Genomic DNA, 17,301 nt, shown 5'->3' on the forward strand with positions numbered 1-17,301 from the left:
ATTTTCTATTATGTTTGATGGAAGATCACTGCAGTGGAGGGATTCTGGCAAAATTAAGAAGAGTATTATTTGTCCATAAAGTATGAAGAAAATGACTGAAAAAATGGGAGTTGCTTGCCCTTATATGTTGATCTATGCATAAAATAAACTCCTTATGCTGCTTCTGGACAGAGGTCATAGAAGCTAATGGTTCAAAATCCAAATCTTGCTTTGATATGTAATTAAAATGGGCTATGTATGTTAATGCAGAGAATTATATTTTATAAGATACTCTTAAAATTACAATTGTGTAGCAAAATCAAATTACTTTTGCCCCCAACTTCTGCCAGAAAGCTGCACAAACATTTGTAGACAATCTTTTCATGTGCAGGAAGTTTCAACTTCAGCATTTTTTCCAATGTAGCTGCTGCAGCCTTCCCCCATCTCCTCCAGAAAACGTGCTTGGGAATGCTACTTTGGCTGTAATGCCAACTTATAATGTCACCACTTAAAATCTACTTATACAAGGCACCCCACGATTTTTAATTAATATGAATGCAATGGAAAGATGACTCATGGGTTACTCATTTGAAATAAAACATGGCATGACTTAGGAAATTTACAGTGTACTCACTTTTGCCAACATCAAGGTTAGGAGAGTGCTATAGCAATTTACCTTCAGCTGTGAAGACAGAGAGACTACCAAGAGAAGCCAACCATCCAGCCCAATTGCAAGAGAGAGGCAATTCTGAATAAAGATTTGGGAGGCCAAAATATGATTTTAATCTCTAACACTTCGTACTTACTGGGTAGTCACTGTGTGTAAATACTAACTTCAGTAGGATTATAATATTAACTACTGGTCAGTGGGGCTGTTTTTGAACAATTTTGTCAACGTGAAAAAAAAGTTATTTTGGGCCGGAGGAATTATCTTTGTAACTTCTGCATGCCCAGCCTCTTCCGAGATCTGCTAACCAGACCATGTTCTGACAAGATCAGAAATTATCCCATAAAGCTCCCAGATAGTTATGTGGGCAAAGACTAGCAAGGAACCTAATTATACAGGTTATAAATATTATAAAGTTTAATTAAATTATAATGTACAATAAAGTCTCTTTGCATCCTTCTGACAGCCTTAAACTGAGCACACTGAGTACAATTTAATTCCATTGTAAAACTGCTTTTTTCTTCCAGTGTCAGAAGGAGGTTTTACTGCAAATAAGAGTCATGATTTTTAAAGAAACAGTCTCTTATATGCCAGGTAGTGGCTTTTCTATACCCATGTCATGTCATGGTCACATTTACAACATATTTTTATTATCTATTATCATATTTTTAATTCTAGCTAAAAATGCATGAACAAACAAATCTCTGAGAAAGATTATCAAAATGCTTTTCAAACAGAATGGGAGAGAGGTTGCAGAAGTTGTGCTGTATCTCTAAGACATATACACGATATACTAAACCCAGCATTGCCCAACCCTGAAACAAATAAGGGTATTAGTTTATAGTCTCTGTAACCAATTTATAGTATTGTTTAGTTAAGACTTGATAGTGTAGCAAAAAAAAACCTAAGGGGCACTGTGATTCTCAACTCATTAAATGATGAAACAAAATACTCCATTAGCAGTGATTCAGTTCCACCCTTTCACCCTTTAGTGCCCACTCAGCCCCAGACATCAATCCTTCCACAGTCTTCCTACCCTCATAATTCTGTTGCTATAATTAGGCAAACATAACTGTGTTTGACTGCTTTTTAAATGGATGCTATTACACAAGGTGGGCAAGAAACAAACCCCATTATTGTATGTGTTGTGGGCACAGTTTTTTGGTTTTAGTATAATCTCTCTTGGATTGGGTTTATACAGACAATTGTTTTGCCCTAAGAGCACACATATCTGAGCCGGGTGAGAAAAGTCTCTAGCAATAGTGAGTTATATGAGATTCATCACTGAATTGTCTCTGGCTTTATAAGCTATAGCTCACTAATACCAGTTAATGTTTTGTTGTTATTACTACACAGAGAATTTCCAGGATGCTGTTTCAAAATTTCTTCAAACCCTCTTGCTCATGGACAAAACAACTACTCAATCTGCAGCTGTTTTAGAAATCATGGTGAAATCCTCTTCCTCTTGGGACTTCCACAGAAACCCCAAACTTCTGTCCTACTTTGTGTGCAAGCATACCACTAGCTCTGATCTGGAGCTGACAAAATACCCCCTCCTTTTTCTTTTGTGAATTTTCAAAAGGTGAAAAGAGAACCTGCCTAAAAGCAGGGTTGTCCGAAGGGTTTCTCTCTGCTCTGCTTGGGGCATTTCTCATTCAGTGTCTGCAGACATCAGCTTACAGGGTTTTAGCAGAGGCAGCTTCAACAAGCCTGCAGTGGAGTGCCTTTAGCCTTGTGCAAGGCACATGCTGCTGAGCTGCTGCCTACTTTCTTCATGCACAATCAGAGGATCCTTTTATGCTAGCAGATATTTAAAGACTTTCATATAAATGGGAATCAGAGCCTCTTGATCATAGTTATGGCCTCTCTGGACCCATTACAGATTATCAGCAAATGAACTGGCAGGCATTTGGTATGCCTTTTATATCCTCAGGATACAGCACCATAAACACTTGCTGTCCTCTCACTGGTAGTTAAATTTAGGCAGACACATACTCAGGCAGTTCTTAAGTGCCAATTATTTTTGTTCTACAAGTATTCCATTAGAGCTCTTTCAGATTTATTGATGTTTGAAAGCTTTTAAATACCCATTACCCACTTAACTGACCATAGCAATTCCATCTGACTCATTATTTGTGTTAGAATATATTTAGACATTTTTTAAATGGGTCTTAGTAGACCATAGGATCTCCCTTGGAAACCCTATAATAAATCAAGTAAATACTTGGTGAAGTGCTATAATGTTTACTTGTGACTACTTAATTTTATCCTTTATATTCCATGTTTTGAACACATGAAGTTCCTCTGTTCAGGTTATTAGTGACCAAGCTTTCTTTGGTTCATTTTTTTGGGTACTGCTTCTGTATTACCCAGTTCATACCAAGGTGCAGCCATGCTGGCTGCTATACTGGCAATCTACTGTTGAAGCTATCCCATCCTCCCCTTCCCTTGAAGGGGCAATCACACACTCTAGCACTGGAATACCTTGTGAAGAATACTTTTACAACTGCCATTGTCAAATCTACACCAAAGAAATGCACACAACTGCATGCACTGCTTGCATTTGACAGTGACATTTTCTGTGTCCTCCATACATCAGGAGAAGGAAATTGAAGCCTCGAGGAAAAAGTATACATATGTCAATACCACCATTATTTCTGGCCTCTCACATCTATTTTCTCTCTCTCTCTGCTGTTTTGCAAGATTGACTGCTGGAAACAAATTCTCGAAGCAGGAGGCAAGAAGTGAAGACCACAATGTACACATCAAGGGGTGTGTACATTGTGAGAAGTGCTGCTTGGGCTTCACGTAAGCCTCTCTTCTCAAAAGCTGGATGTTACTGTAGAAATTTTTCAAAATCTAAAATATTACACCCCCACCATAAGTGGTCTTGGGGGATTAAAACTCAAATTGGTGGTGAGAGTAAATTGTCTGTCCCTGGAGCCATCCATCCCAAGGTATGTAACAGTGCAGAAACCACACTATTATCTCCCATCTTGGCAAAAGCTGGCCTTGGCATTACTGCTACTCCTGCTTACCCTGCTCCACATCTGCCTCCTCCACATGTACTCAATGCTGCTGAGATGATGAAGACTCCTACTTACGATTATTTCTCCTACTGTCTGCTGCTCTGGGGAGCTGCTTGTTCAGGCTCTGTGACACACTGGCAGCCAAGGAGAGGGGCATGAATTACTGCTGGCACAAGAAGGGATTTATTACCACTCTGGCCTTGTTACTCCTCATCTTTCTGCTCACTTTCAGCACTGTCAGGGCCACCAGAGCCATTCTGTTCCCCTTTCTGATTGCCTTGGTTAGACTGCACCTTGTCTGTCCAAGGTCTTTCTGATGTAATCCTACCACTATTTATGCAGGTAGCAGTAAAGACTTTGGTGCACTCCCCAAAGTGCTGGGGTTCTTACTGGCTGTATTTTCTCTGTTTTAGTTTGTTAGGCCTATTTAGTTAACCTCCTGCTGAAGAATATTATTTCTGTTTTCTTCCATTTGACTACAAGCTGTCAGCTAAATAGACATTTTTAAAGTTTTCAAAGGATTCAGTGATAACCCAGTTATGTCAGCTTTCGGATTGGCTAAATTCTCATTTTCCACTGCCATTTGCAGTGTTAAGCAAAAGAACATATGGTTTTTAATAACAGTGCCTTCTCAAATGTGAGGGTTTGCTCAAACCAAGGTCCCAAATCATTCAGGAAGCTGCACAAATCATGCATATGAACAGCCTCACAACCAAAATCAGCCTTTGAGTAGTGCATGCAGGAATGTTACTGGAGCAGCAGCTAAGTGATAAGCTCTTATATAACAAGGAGGTGGATAAAAGAGGGGGTGGGAAGATGGGCAAAGAGAATAAATGTAAACCTTGAGCCAAAAGTAGCAAGGTTCTGGCCAAAAACCAGAGTTGTATGCAAATGTCTTTACTGAAGGCCGTAATCCAAATTTTCTTTTAAGGTTGTTCAGCATTTTTGTCATCACTATTAAAAAAACTCCCACTAAGTAGAGCTCCTTACTTGTTTTCATCTAACATTTCGCATTACTTCCCAGCTTCACAGCCCAGAAAGCCAATTGTACCCTGGGCTGCATCCAAAGCACCATGGGCAGCAAGTCGAGGGAGGGGATTTCGTTCCTTTACTCCCCCCTCTGGTGAGACCCCATCTGCAGTGCTGCATCCAGCTCTGGGGTCTCAGCACAGGGAGGACACTGGCCTGCTGGAGAGAGCCCACAGGAGGGCCACCAAGATGGTTAGAAGGATGGGGCACCTCTCCTGTGAGGAAAGGCTGAGGGAACTGGGATTGTGAAGCCTGGAAAAGAAAAGGCTTTGGAATGACATGGCTGTGGCTTTCCAGTACCTGAAGGGAGCCTACAAGAAAGATGGAGGGAGACTATTTACAAGAGCATGTAGTGTCAGGACAAGGGGGAATGGCTTTAAACTGCCAGTATTTTTAGATCAGATATTAGGAAGAAATTCTATATCATGAGGGCAGTGAGTCACTGGAATGGTTGCCCAGTGAAGCTGTGGATGCCCCATCCCTGGAAGTGTTCAAGGCCAGGTTGGATGGGGCTCTGAGCAACCTGGTAGAGCAGGAGGTATCCCTGTCCATGGCAGGGGGTTGAAACTAGATGATCTTTAAGGTCCCTTCCAACCCAAGTGATTCTACAGTTCCATTATTCAGTGACTCTTTGTTGAGAGAAGCATCTCAAGAGCACAACAAAATCTTTGTTAGAAGCCTATCACCTCAGAACCACGTTTTTTGTGCACTTCTCTGCATTACTATGAAACTTTGGCAGATGCATTCAACAGCATGCAAAAAGGCAAAGTCTCACCCTTAATGTGACATAGTTTCAACACCACTGCAACTGGGTTATAGAAATATTTTTCATTCCTTGAAGACAAACAAAACTGAAGGGCACTGTAAAATTCAATCCTAACTTTTGCCTGTTAGCAGCAGAATTACATGTAGGAAGCACCTTCAGATTTTTAATGCATTGTGAAACAGAAAGTATTCTCTTTCTTCTGTTGGAAAATTGTTTGCAGAGTATGATTTTGTTTGGAGCTGGTGTACATGACTCTGCAGAAACAGCGCCGTGTCTCAGCAGTTTAGGAAAACTAATGGGTTTGCCCTGTATCAGTACAGTTCAGTTTCACATGTGCTGCAGCTTTACTGGATTTTTATTTTGTGTATGTTTCCCTGAGTTAAAATCTTCTTATCAAACGTTGAGAGATAACACACATTTCTTCCTGTTATAAAATAAAGACACAAACATCAATCATCTAAAATCAGTGACATTCACCCAGAAATAAATACAAATATGTTCTGTAACATTTCACTGCTATTATCTGTTGAGAGGCACTGTTGCCCTTTCTACTGAGGGTACCGGAACATGGCTGCCCTCAGAGGAATGTAAACTTGGCATTAACCCTGGCAGATTCCCACTCCCTGCTCACTCTCATTTAACATTAACTCACTTCTATACTGTTATCAGAAGGTAAAGGTCATAGCTTTATTTACACAATACAGCACTATACAAACGGTCATTAAACAAGAAAATCTTGCACCAAATAAACACAAAGCAAAAAAACAATGCTGACCTCTCTACCAAGAACTCGCCCTGGAAGTACCTTGTCATTCCCCAAATAAGGTCAATGGTGCTGGTCTATCCTTCTAAATATTAACTGCCCAGCACTGCCCCCCCACATACCCAACTCCCACACAACAGACAATAACAGCCATTTTTTTATGTTCCAAACCCAGGAGAAATTTAGAAAGCATTCTACTGTTGGCAAGACCATGTGGTTCATATCCTATTCCCACAGTCTTTACTCATCCTTCCACAGCTGGAAACCTTGTCAAAGGCTCTCCTATACGACAGAGCCTTTAGCACAATACATAAGCTGGGCAGATGGCAGGGTGGACTCCCTCGGCCCGAATGCCAGAAGCCTGGGAACCAGCCCTCCTTCCTGCTTCTCATCTCCCTCAGCTCCACTCCTCTCCACCCCAGCCCACTGCCTTTTCCTGCGGGGAAGACATCCTGCTTATTTATGCATTTCACGACTGCTGGTCTGCCTAAATCCAGCAAGAAAAAGGGCAAAGAGGGCAGGAGGCCACTGACTAAAATCCCGTTGGAGCTCACATTCAGTTTTGGAAACTAGACCAGGCAGAGCAGAGAGAGCGTGGATGTAGTCCAGGGCTCAAACCCAGCCAGGAGCACTGGTCAGGTGGCGTGGCTTGGGCAGCAGTCCCTGGAGACACTAGGACTCCAGACACACCTGTACAGTTCACTCCTTGCTTCCTATTTTTACTGAAGGTGAAGGAAATAGTTTGTTGCTCACTTGGGCCAGAAGCAAACTGTAACTTCTCTGTAGCAGACTGCTGCAACAGGCAGTTCATGTGGAGAGGACCTTGTGTTCAGTGTATTCCTGTGCTTAGGTGTGAATATGCCAGAGGAGGGTACAAGGGCTTGGCCTCTTTCATGGACCACAGCTAAAGCACCAGTTTAACCTTTAAGTATTCTGAGTTGCAATACGATGATCTTTACATACGTAAATCAAAATGCTCCATGTCTAGTTTTGCTTAAAAGAAAAAAGGTGGGGGGGGGAGGGGAATTTTATTTGGCTGCTGCCATTCAGAAATAACACAGTAAGGTAACTTGGGAGAATGATGACTTTTAACATGTTAACCACTGACCATGCAACATCTTCATCAGTGTAAATATAACTCCTCATTACTCTGCCAAGGTTGCACTGAATCACACAACCACCAATGAAGTCAGACTTTCTAAATAAATGCTCTTATTTCACATAAAAACACACTAATGAAAGTGCTTTTAATTTTAGGTAGTTGTTCTTGCTGAAACACTGGTGTGTGCTGCCCTGATAAACAGGAATGCTGGGGAAATTGATCTAGGGAAAAATTCAGTTAGTGTTCAAACAAGTTATTAGGGTAGTTGTGTACAGAAAAAGGCTGAAGGTACTCAAGGATTGGCATCAGCACATTTACATCCACATTTGCTCAATTCAGTGTTAATAAATCCTTCATCATGACCAACACATTAATTACAGAGTGCAGAGAGCCTCAGAAAGCTCCAGCAAGTTACAGACTGGGTTATTACTTCATATTGTTGAGGAACATAATAACCCATAGTTATGAATAGGACTCCATCATGACCAAGTACTGCATGATTTGAAGGCAACACCTCACAGATCCGACACTTGAAAGCAAAAAATTTGATCCTACCTTGGTCAACCCAAAGCAGGTGACACTAATTTCCCAGTTAAGATATTTTTCATCCTTTCAGGTGAACCAAAATTGTGTACATTCAGTTTCTTTCTTTTGTGTTTCAGAGAGAGCACTTGAATGATTCGGGAGGATTACAGAGATCAGGCAACACGCAACCACTGAAACAATTCTTACAGCTCACAGTTATTTCCTAAATCATGTAGGAACTGGGGACACCATCACTGATGTTTGCGATGTGGTACCCTGTTCTAGTGCCGACCTTCCTGCCTGGGGGGACAACAGTTCTCTGTAGGTATTTCAGGCCAGAGCAGGTCACTTGTGTCACCTCACTTGAACTCCTACACTGAGAGCAGAGACAGCCACTCAACAGCCCAACAACAGCTGACCTCAGCCCAACAACTGCAAGTGAAACAAGGACATGCCACGTGTACACTGATCTGCAGAAAGTGCACAGGAATATTGAAAGTCAGTACAAGAGGAGAGTACAGAACTGACAGTTTCTTAACACACACAGTTTGCTGCATCTTCCCTATATGAGAATATATACTAATACATTTTATACAGACATAATATATATTAACATATTATGATAACTGACTTTAAATACACCAGACTCCAGGGGCAGGTGACACCAAACATAGTCCACAACCCTTCCTCACCAAGGGCAAACTCCAGTCCAGCTCAAAGGCAAAATCAAAATGAGATTCATAGTCTAGTTCTTAATTCCTGAAGCTCGGATACATTTTTTCACAGTGGTGCAATTGCAATTGCATAACACAAACAAGGACAAGTGCCAGAAAACGGGATTGAAACTTCTCTAGTGTCTGATTGACTGTACTTGTATTATCAGGCCCCAGCCTGCCATGTGCCTGAATAGCTGAATGCCAGATGAGAGGGAAGGTGGCAGGGATAATGTAAACAGTTTTATTAAGCTGTTGAAGTGTTTCTGACACAACAGTAACACTGCATCTTTAAAAAATGTCACAATGAAAATTATCCTCAAGTTTATCTATCATACGAGATGCATTCAGTAATGCAAAATCTTTATCTATAAAAGTTGTGGGGTTCATCTTTATTTCCAACATTAACTCAATAAACATAAGGAAGATAAACATAACGAAGATATATGTTAATTCCAGTGAGCACACCAGTAATTGGACAAGTCTGGGAACAACTGTTGGGCCAGCTGCAAAGATGTGAACTCAGAGAATAATTTCTATTGCCAAACAGGGACCTGGCTTTCTCTTTGAACTTCAGGGGAAATGAGGATAAACTAGTTATTATAAAAGATGATCATTTAGTATCATCATAGCACTTTCCAAAAACCTAACCAACAAGCCAAAGCATGAGCTAAAGCTAGTTATTTACTTCCAAAAATATAACTTTGTTTAGCTCCACACAAATACTTCCACATACAAGACTGAAAAAAGATCAGAAGGTATAGTAGCTATTTTGAAACCTACATTTCCATCAAACATCTTAATTTATTTATATATTCTCCACTTTCCTTGAAGTAGTGCCCACACAAGCAGCATTTCCCACTTTGGCGAATAACCATTAATTTCACACCACAATGTTTTTTCTAGAAATATAATTATACAGAAGACAAGTATTCTTTATTAAACTATCTGAAGGCATGTTAGGTAGTTAAGACTGCTAGCTAGTCAGGAGGAAAGGTTGTTTTATTTTCTTTTTTTTCTTTCCCTTTTCTTTCCTTGTTTGCCAGCTAATAAGAGCTCTGGAGATGTAAAGAGTGACTTGATCCCAACGCATTTTTAACATTGTAGTAAATGATGCAGTGAGGTATGGAATAATTAGGCTGAAACCATTCTGTGCAAGACAACTATTCTTACATATGCTTGACATAAACAAATGCATTCTCCCAGGGCCTGGCACATTGTGAATGAATTGTGACATTTTCTTATGATGAATTATTTTAAAATAATTTCTAACTTCTTCCTTCTACTGTATTTTACAGCATAACTGGGATGTACATTTTACAAATATTTGAACTCCTAGTATCCCACAGTTTGGAAAACCAATTATTCTTACAGACATAGCTATGTCAAGATCCAAAAGCCTATGTAAAAAAAAAACCAAAAAACTGAATCTGTTCCTTATTTCTTCCTGTTGCTTTTAATAGCTTATGCTTTCATCCTACAACTCACATTCTCTTGTGTCTTCTGCTCGCACACTCAGCATAACACTCCATTTACAAGTTCAGTGTCATACTCTAACATGCATGTCAGACATGTCAGCATAGTGTCTGAATCAGAAGTTGTGAGTACCCTGTGAAGTTTAAATGATGAAACATTTTTGTCTCAGAATGACATTCCTCTTGTGATGGAAGCGTTCTGCTGATGAAGCCATAGAAAGAACACAGGCACATGAAGCGATTCAATGCATCCAGCTAAGAGCCAACACACAGAAGAAGCTATATACAGAACAAGGGAAAAGAGGTAGGAAAGAAAGGGTAGAGAGAGAAGAGGATGTGTGTTAAGGGATGGGAGCAGAGAAAGTTGGGGGGGGGCGGGGTGAATGAATGCATGCTCATATAAAGAAGGGAGATGTAATTTTATACCAATTCTTTCTTGGTGGCTCACAGAAATCATTAAACTGACTGCTAATTACAAGGGGTCTACCTCCAGTTTCCAGGAAGAGGAAGCTAGCCCAAGTATTTCATGGAAACAAATCCTCAAAATCCTTCACTTTTCAAAGTGCCAAGCTTGTCTATTCCCCTTATGACAGATACTTATAAATTCTGAGGTTGCCACATTCTATTATGTGAATGTACAAATACCTAGGTTTGGAAGTAAATGCAGACAATGAATAGGAAATATGATATGAGCAGGAAAGGTAAGAAATGTGTTGGATCTTCTGCACTTGAAAACAAACCCATATGAAGTGTCAGGGCCAATAGTACAACCCAGTATGCAAACATCATACCAGCGTTAATAAAAGATGGAGATTAAGAGCTGCAGCTAGCAAAGATTTTTATAAAGAAAACTAGATTTTTGATGAAAGGACAACTTTCAAAGAGATTTACTTTCCTCAGAAGCTGTGATGTTCTGCTGTTTGCTATATCTCTGGAAAGGAGACGCCTTTGAGAAATTTCCCTTTGAATCCCTTTGTATGTGGGAAAGCCAATTGCTTTTAATGGAACTTACCACTCAGCCCTGGTTCCTAAACATTTAATATTCCTTTCTCAATTTCTAGTACTCTTAAGACCTGCCTTTACATGAATGCAGGGATATGACAAATTCCATATCCTCATCTTGATGTTTCTCCTCATGAAATTTGAGACTATCTGCCCCTCAGATCATTACCTCAAATCAAAACTGATAACCTGAAAGAGGGTAGGAATACCAAGGGAGAAAACAGAGGTCAGTTAGATCTTAAGAACTCAAAGGTTTTACTAGACAGGACAGATTTATACTACAAAACCTGTTAAGCATGCTGCTTGTGAAAGCCCAAATTTATCACAAGCAATAACAGGCTGCTAAAAACAAATAAAAACAGAGAGGAAGCGTGAAATGACAAGATAAAGGATTTAATAAACACATTAACATCAGGGTGAAATTTTTCAAAGCGAATCCTTACTTTTAATAATAAAGCCTATCCCTAAATGCATTCTTCATCCCAGCACAACAAAGTGCACTTCTTGTGTGTGTGTGTGCATGGATGTTGAAGATTAGAGACTGGGGCCAGTGAGGGAGGTTCAAATAGATGCAGGGCACTTGAAAGCAGATCAGAATTTGTCTCTGAAGAGCCACTTCCTGCTGGTGACTAAGCCTTCACCCAAACAGTCAAGAGGAAGGGGCATAAGCAAAGCATTGCAAACTACCATCCCAATTGTATCAGAGTGGAGACAATTCAGACAAACAAACTCAGGAAGTGGCAGGGAGTTAGAAACCGAGAGGAAAATCTATGGCACAGAGAGGAAAGTGAAGAGATTGCACCGATCTGCAGAAAGGTCACCTCTGGGCTGCATTGTGCCAAGCTTTCTCAAACCCACTTTATTTGGACTACAACACAAAACTGGCACACACAGCTGGCGACTGCTGCAGAGGCTATTCAAATGTTAACATTCTCAATGATAAACAGCCAAAAAAAAAGTTCTGTGTAAGCAAATAGGAACAAACAACTAATCTAAAACTGGTTGCCAAGAGACAGAGGATTTCAGCCAAAACCATCCCGAAGCCCCAAGAATACTTTATTTTTGATCAAAAAAAGTACCTGTAGATGACACCATGTTGGTGAAGAAACATGAGTGCTGATGTGACCTCTGCAGCATAAAAGCGGGATCGAGGCTCGTCAAATTTGCGTGAGCGCTGGATTTGAAACATTAGGTCTCCTCCATTTACATATTCCATGACGAAAAAGAGCCGGTCCTGAAATTAATTAAACAGTGGTATTTAGCTAATTTCTTTTAGTGGCATAAAAAACTGTTTGAAGCTACACATGAGGTGACTGGAGCATTTACATCAAGAAATAAAAGGAACCAATGCTATGATTCTGAAAAAGGAGACAACCAAAACCCCCCAAATCTAAAGAAAATGAGATGAGTCTCAAAGTGAGAAATGAGAAAAAGGCAATCAAAATAGTGTATTAAACAACAGACACACAAATTTCCACACATCAACAAATACATATGGAATTATAATCAATGCCATATAATAATAGAGATACTTAAGTGATGTTTCTTTCATAACTTAGCCATAACCATGAAAAGATAAGTCAATTTTATTGACTATTATTATTATTTCAATCTCCTTCTTTCTTCACTTCTCTCTTACCAGTTACTTTGTCTGCAAAGCATCTTTTCCAAATAATGTAAAAATTATTTAGAATTGTTAAGCTATAGAAAGCAGTGCTGCCGATCTCAAACACTTATATGTGTTTTTTTTAATTGCTTCAAATTTTCATAATGAAACAAGATTGTATTATTATAATATGTATCAGGTTCTTTTTATTTTCTTCTAATGCTTATCACTTCCCTGTTCAAGCTTTCAAGCCTATTTCCATGATGGAGGACTAGAAACAAACTTTCCTTGAGAACAGCAACTGAGATTCTCAGGCAGTCATACGATTAACCCAAAAGTTAAGCACGTGTTGAAATAGCCAGAACTGAAAATATCAGTAAACTAAAGATGTGCTTGGCCTCTTGAACCATTTATTATGTAAACTGGCAATGCAGGTGAAGGCATAAGGAAAGAAATGACACACACCCACTTGATATAATATAGATCCTAATTTTTTAAGTGTTTCTTACAAATTTTCCTATTTTTCCCTAGTCTGTACTAATACCCCTAAATCTTCAACTCCTTGCCCGCTCACCCTTGGTGAATGGTTACTTCACATTCTTTATTTCCTTACTGTTAATGATCTACAGCTATATGCACATGAGTTTAGTTAGAGGTGGAGGTAGTCCTGATGTGATGTGACACAGACATTTCTTTCCCTGGTCACATGATTCACAGGTGTGTGAGCATGGGACTTCACCCCTCTGCAGCTCTGATGTCACACTGCAGTTTGGCTCTAGTTCCTAGTGCCTGGTGTGCTGGGTTGAAGAAAAGGAGACAAGATGTGGCATTGCTTTGGACAAGGAAAAACAACAGAAGATCGAAGTTTAATTAACCTCCCCCTAGTGAATCGAAGCCTGCAGATTACATAGTTTATACATATGAATCCAGAAATTCATAGATGTTTGTCATTTGTCCTTAATCATCTACTCTATGACTCAGACTCCGAGCACAGCACTTAAAAATACCCTTAAACTTAAGTGTGTGCATTAATCCTGCTCATTAAGGCCTGAATGTTGTACTTATCAGGGATGCTTCCTGGAGGAGGCTAGAAATGTTTGTCTGACTTTTTGCTGATTACAGAAAGAGGATGCAGAAAAAAACTTTGTGCCTTTCCTCCTGCATCTTGGGAACACAGAGAATGCCAGACAGGATGAAATTTGGAAAGCCAGGTGAACTGGCATTCTTGGTAAAACATTGCTAATGACTTTGGTTCATTTTTCACCATTTTTCTTACTATCCCCTAGGAAGGAAAACCTCCTGAAGAATAGCATCAAAGTTTCTGGCTGCATCATACACTCAAAAGAGCATGGATTCAGAGCCATGTCTTTGTTCTTTTTGTAATGCTCAGTACTGCTGATATGAAATGCTCAAAATCATAGTGCAGACCTTCTGACATTAGTGTAGGTTTTAACTATAACCCTTTTTGCTTCTTTAAGCAAAAATATGGGTCCTGGTGCTGTCTGTCTGATTTATCTTCGGAACCAGTAAGAATTACAGAATTATATTAAGAATAATAAGAATATAAAGAATTATATCTTTTAAAAGAAAATCTGATAGTTCTCAGGTGGTCTCAGGATTTCAGAAGCTAGAGCTCAAGGATAACCTCAATACAGTCAGTTTTGTGATGAAGCCAGTCAAAAGCATAGCTGTACTGCTACTGGAATATACCGTAAGAGGATACGACATCCCTAAGAAGAAGATGTGGGCACTGTCCTTTGTTAGGCTTCTCACTGCTGCACCACAGACTGGGTATCTCTGAAGAGCAGTTTCAAGTATCCCTTTGCAGGTCTTTGCCTAAGATTCTCTCGCATGGACACAGTTCAGTGTTTCAAGCACAAAACCCGTTGGACTGGAGGCTGAGGAGAGCACGACTAACACTTGGCGAAAGTAACTTCTAACACTTGCTGAAATTGAGCTTTCTTACACTGCTATTTTAACCTTTCTAAAGTCAACAGTCTGGACTTGAGTGGGCTCAACAAGGAAAACGAAGCTGCAATTCCCATTCTCCTGAGCAGCCATACTCATTCCCAACGTTGCTATCATTTTGCTGCATCTGTGTGACAAGTGGAAAGCAAACAATGCTGATGCGAAGTGACGGTGCTGTGCCTTACAGCTGTGACTCCCAAATGGTGACCCTCAACTTGTCATTGAGCTGGGAGCTCCTGCTCCCAACAGTGATAACACCAGAAAAAGGTGGATTTACACAATTTATAATGAGGGCCATCTCCTAACATGTCAGGATGGATATACTTTTTTTTGTTCTCATATTAAATACTCTGTGCTTGATCCAAACAGAGCCAATGCTTTTTGTGACACTCATTAAATGCCTAATTGCTGATTATAAATGTCAGAAATTGTGTTTAGTTAAAGCTTCAAGTTCTTTTATTGTAGTCCAGTCTTTTTTAGGTCACTTATGGTTTAGCTACCTGAAAATTTAACCTGGACTCTTTAGCAGAGTATCATGTCACCAGACAGTCTGAACAAAAGGTTTAGCAGTATTCCCTGAGCTGGACATGGATATCTGTCAACTATCTATCTATCTATCTATCTATCTATCTATCCTCTTCCATATCTTCCTTATTGTGCACATCCCATTCTCAATTTGAGAGGGTATTTCTGACAGATTCTACAGCTTACTTGACAATCTCATCAAAAGTATACCTACTAAAAGCTGAATTAACAGCTCAGTAACTGAATTTGCTCTGGTATTGAATTCTTCTGCTACACATCTGTATTTCAAGTCACTTTTCCAGTTTTCCTCAGCAAATATTTCAGTTGTCTAGTGAAAATTCCCAGAAAAAAAAATAAGTTTGAAAGTTCTGTTCTCTCTTTACAGTGAGTCTGGGAAAGCCCACTAGCATGGAGTAAACAGTAAGATGCACAACATGCACAAACACAGCAGACTAGAATTTCAACATTAGAAGGTGTAATCTTTTTTTGATGAAATATATTCAGTCCTTATGGAAACTACTTTCTTAAAAGCACTCTCTGGTCTTTCTTTTTGGTCAGGACAATGATGTGATTATCTGAGACTCACATTTACTTGAAAAGAAGATGCAAGAGAAGAAAGAATATTTTATGAATAGGAGCTGAGATTGGCAAGTCTATATATTTTATTTCCATAACCTCAACAACAACAGACACACTACTTTGATTTTTGCACTCAAACTTTTTTCCCGATCTTTCATCAAAGGTTAATGTTCAAAATACAGGCTCCAAACCCTCTGACTCCTTCCTTTCTGTCATAATGTGAGCACACACACAGAGTGACCCAATGAGACCTCAGAGTTCAATGCAGAGGATGAAATCCTCCCATAGGTAGTGAAATAACTGTATTATTCCTGATTATATGTATCTTGGTACATGTATCACCAGGAGTTATTAAAATGTTGAAGTATGAGAATATAAAGTGAACACCCTTAAAAATTATACATTAAGGGACAATGCAGCATTTACTCAGTTAAAAATGAGATACAAGGTATGACTTTATTCTCAACTGTGTTCCAAGAGAAAATTGAATGGGTTTGGTTTGGACTGCATTATTTTTGAACTTTGTTTTCATAACATTTGGGAAGTATGTTTTGATGAATAAAATAAATGTAAAGCAGTCCTGGGAACTCTTTAATTATATACACTGAAATAAAAGGCAAAATCACAAAGACATTACAGATTAATCCTCTCTTGGCACCTATAAAGCAAAAATAGTACTGCAAAGAAAGCTAATATGTTTTCTGAAGTAATTTGATTCTGTTTCAGGGTTTATTTTAGCCCTTAATCATACCTGCTTTTCCTCGAATTTCTCAAAAGATATGGTTGAATGAGAATACCTAAAATAACAAATGGAAAGAAAAGCAGAGCAGAGTGCACGGCTAAGAGATTTCGAAAGAAAACTGGATATGAAATAAACAGGATAGAAATCAAAACAAAAGAAGTCCAACTCTGTATTTCCATAGGATTTTTCTGACCATAAATGTAACTCCTATATTGGAATGCATAATGCCTGTTTTAATATCTCTATGATTTGAGTCTCACCTCCCAACTTCCTTAATTGAGAGTCTCCTGCATGCTCTGTGTCATCAAAACTGGACACCAAAAGCAACCTCAGTCTTCGTTCTTATCCCTGTATGGAGAAGTAGGCTTACTAGTTAAACTAGAAATCTTGCTTCATCTCTCTAATTCCACTCCTCTAATTTTGTCTCAGTTTAATTTTTCATCCTTCTTGACATTCTAAATAGCCACCCCTTGATCTACAGTAAGTCCTTCAAACCAATACTTCACACTTCATTGTGATTATTGTCATTCTCCGATTTTCAGCTTTATTTATATTTTTTTGTTTATATCTGACTAAGTATTACGTGCACTCCCTGCCACTTTATATTTACTTGGGTTTAGATGTTATGAATTTCACTGGATAGAGGTTCTTTTTTTTCTTGGAATAATGTACATGGTTTTAATTGGGAAAAGGAGGGGAGATTTCCAGAAACATCAATAGCAATAAAATCTAAGGACATAACAGAGTCAATCCAGCTCCTCTTTGTGGAGGTGTGATTAATGACCAAGACCTTCCTACTAGTAAGACCAGATAATCTTGCCAATCAGTTCT

General features: G+C 39.3%; 1 protein-coding gene across 2 annotated transcripts in view; it reads right to left on the bottom strand.

Moving 5' to 3' along the window:
- Positions 1 to 17,301, bottom strand: part of PRKCE (protein kinase C epsilon) — a 287,731-nt gene that overhangs the window by 42,062 nt on the left and 228,368 nt on the right. For both annotated transcript variants that reach the window (XM_048297720.1, XM_048297721.1), the window contains exon 11: positions 12,130 to 12,284. In XM_048297720.1, the coding sequence (XP_048153677.1) occupies positions 12,130 to 12,284 (155 nt within the window). The remainder of the gene's footprint in view (positions 1 to 12,129; positions 12,285 to 17,301) is intronic.

Source organism: Corvus hawaiiensis, chromosome 3 (assembly GCF_020740725.1).
Source record: "Corvus hawaiiensis isolate bCorHaw1 chromosome 3, bCorHaw1.pri.cur, whole genome shotgun sequence".
NCBI classification, from domain to species: Eukaryota; Metazoa; Chordata; class Aves; order Passeriformes; family Corvidae; genus Corvus; species Corvus hawaiiensis.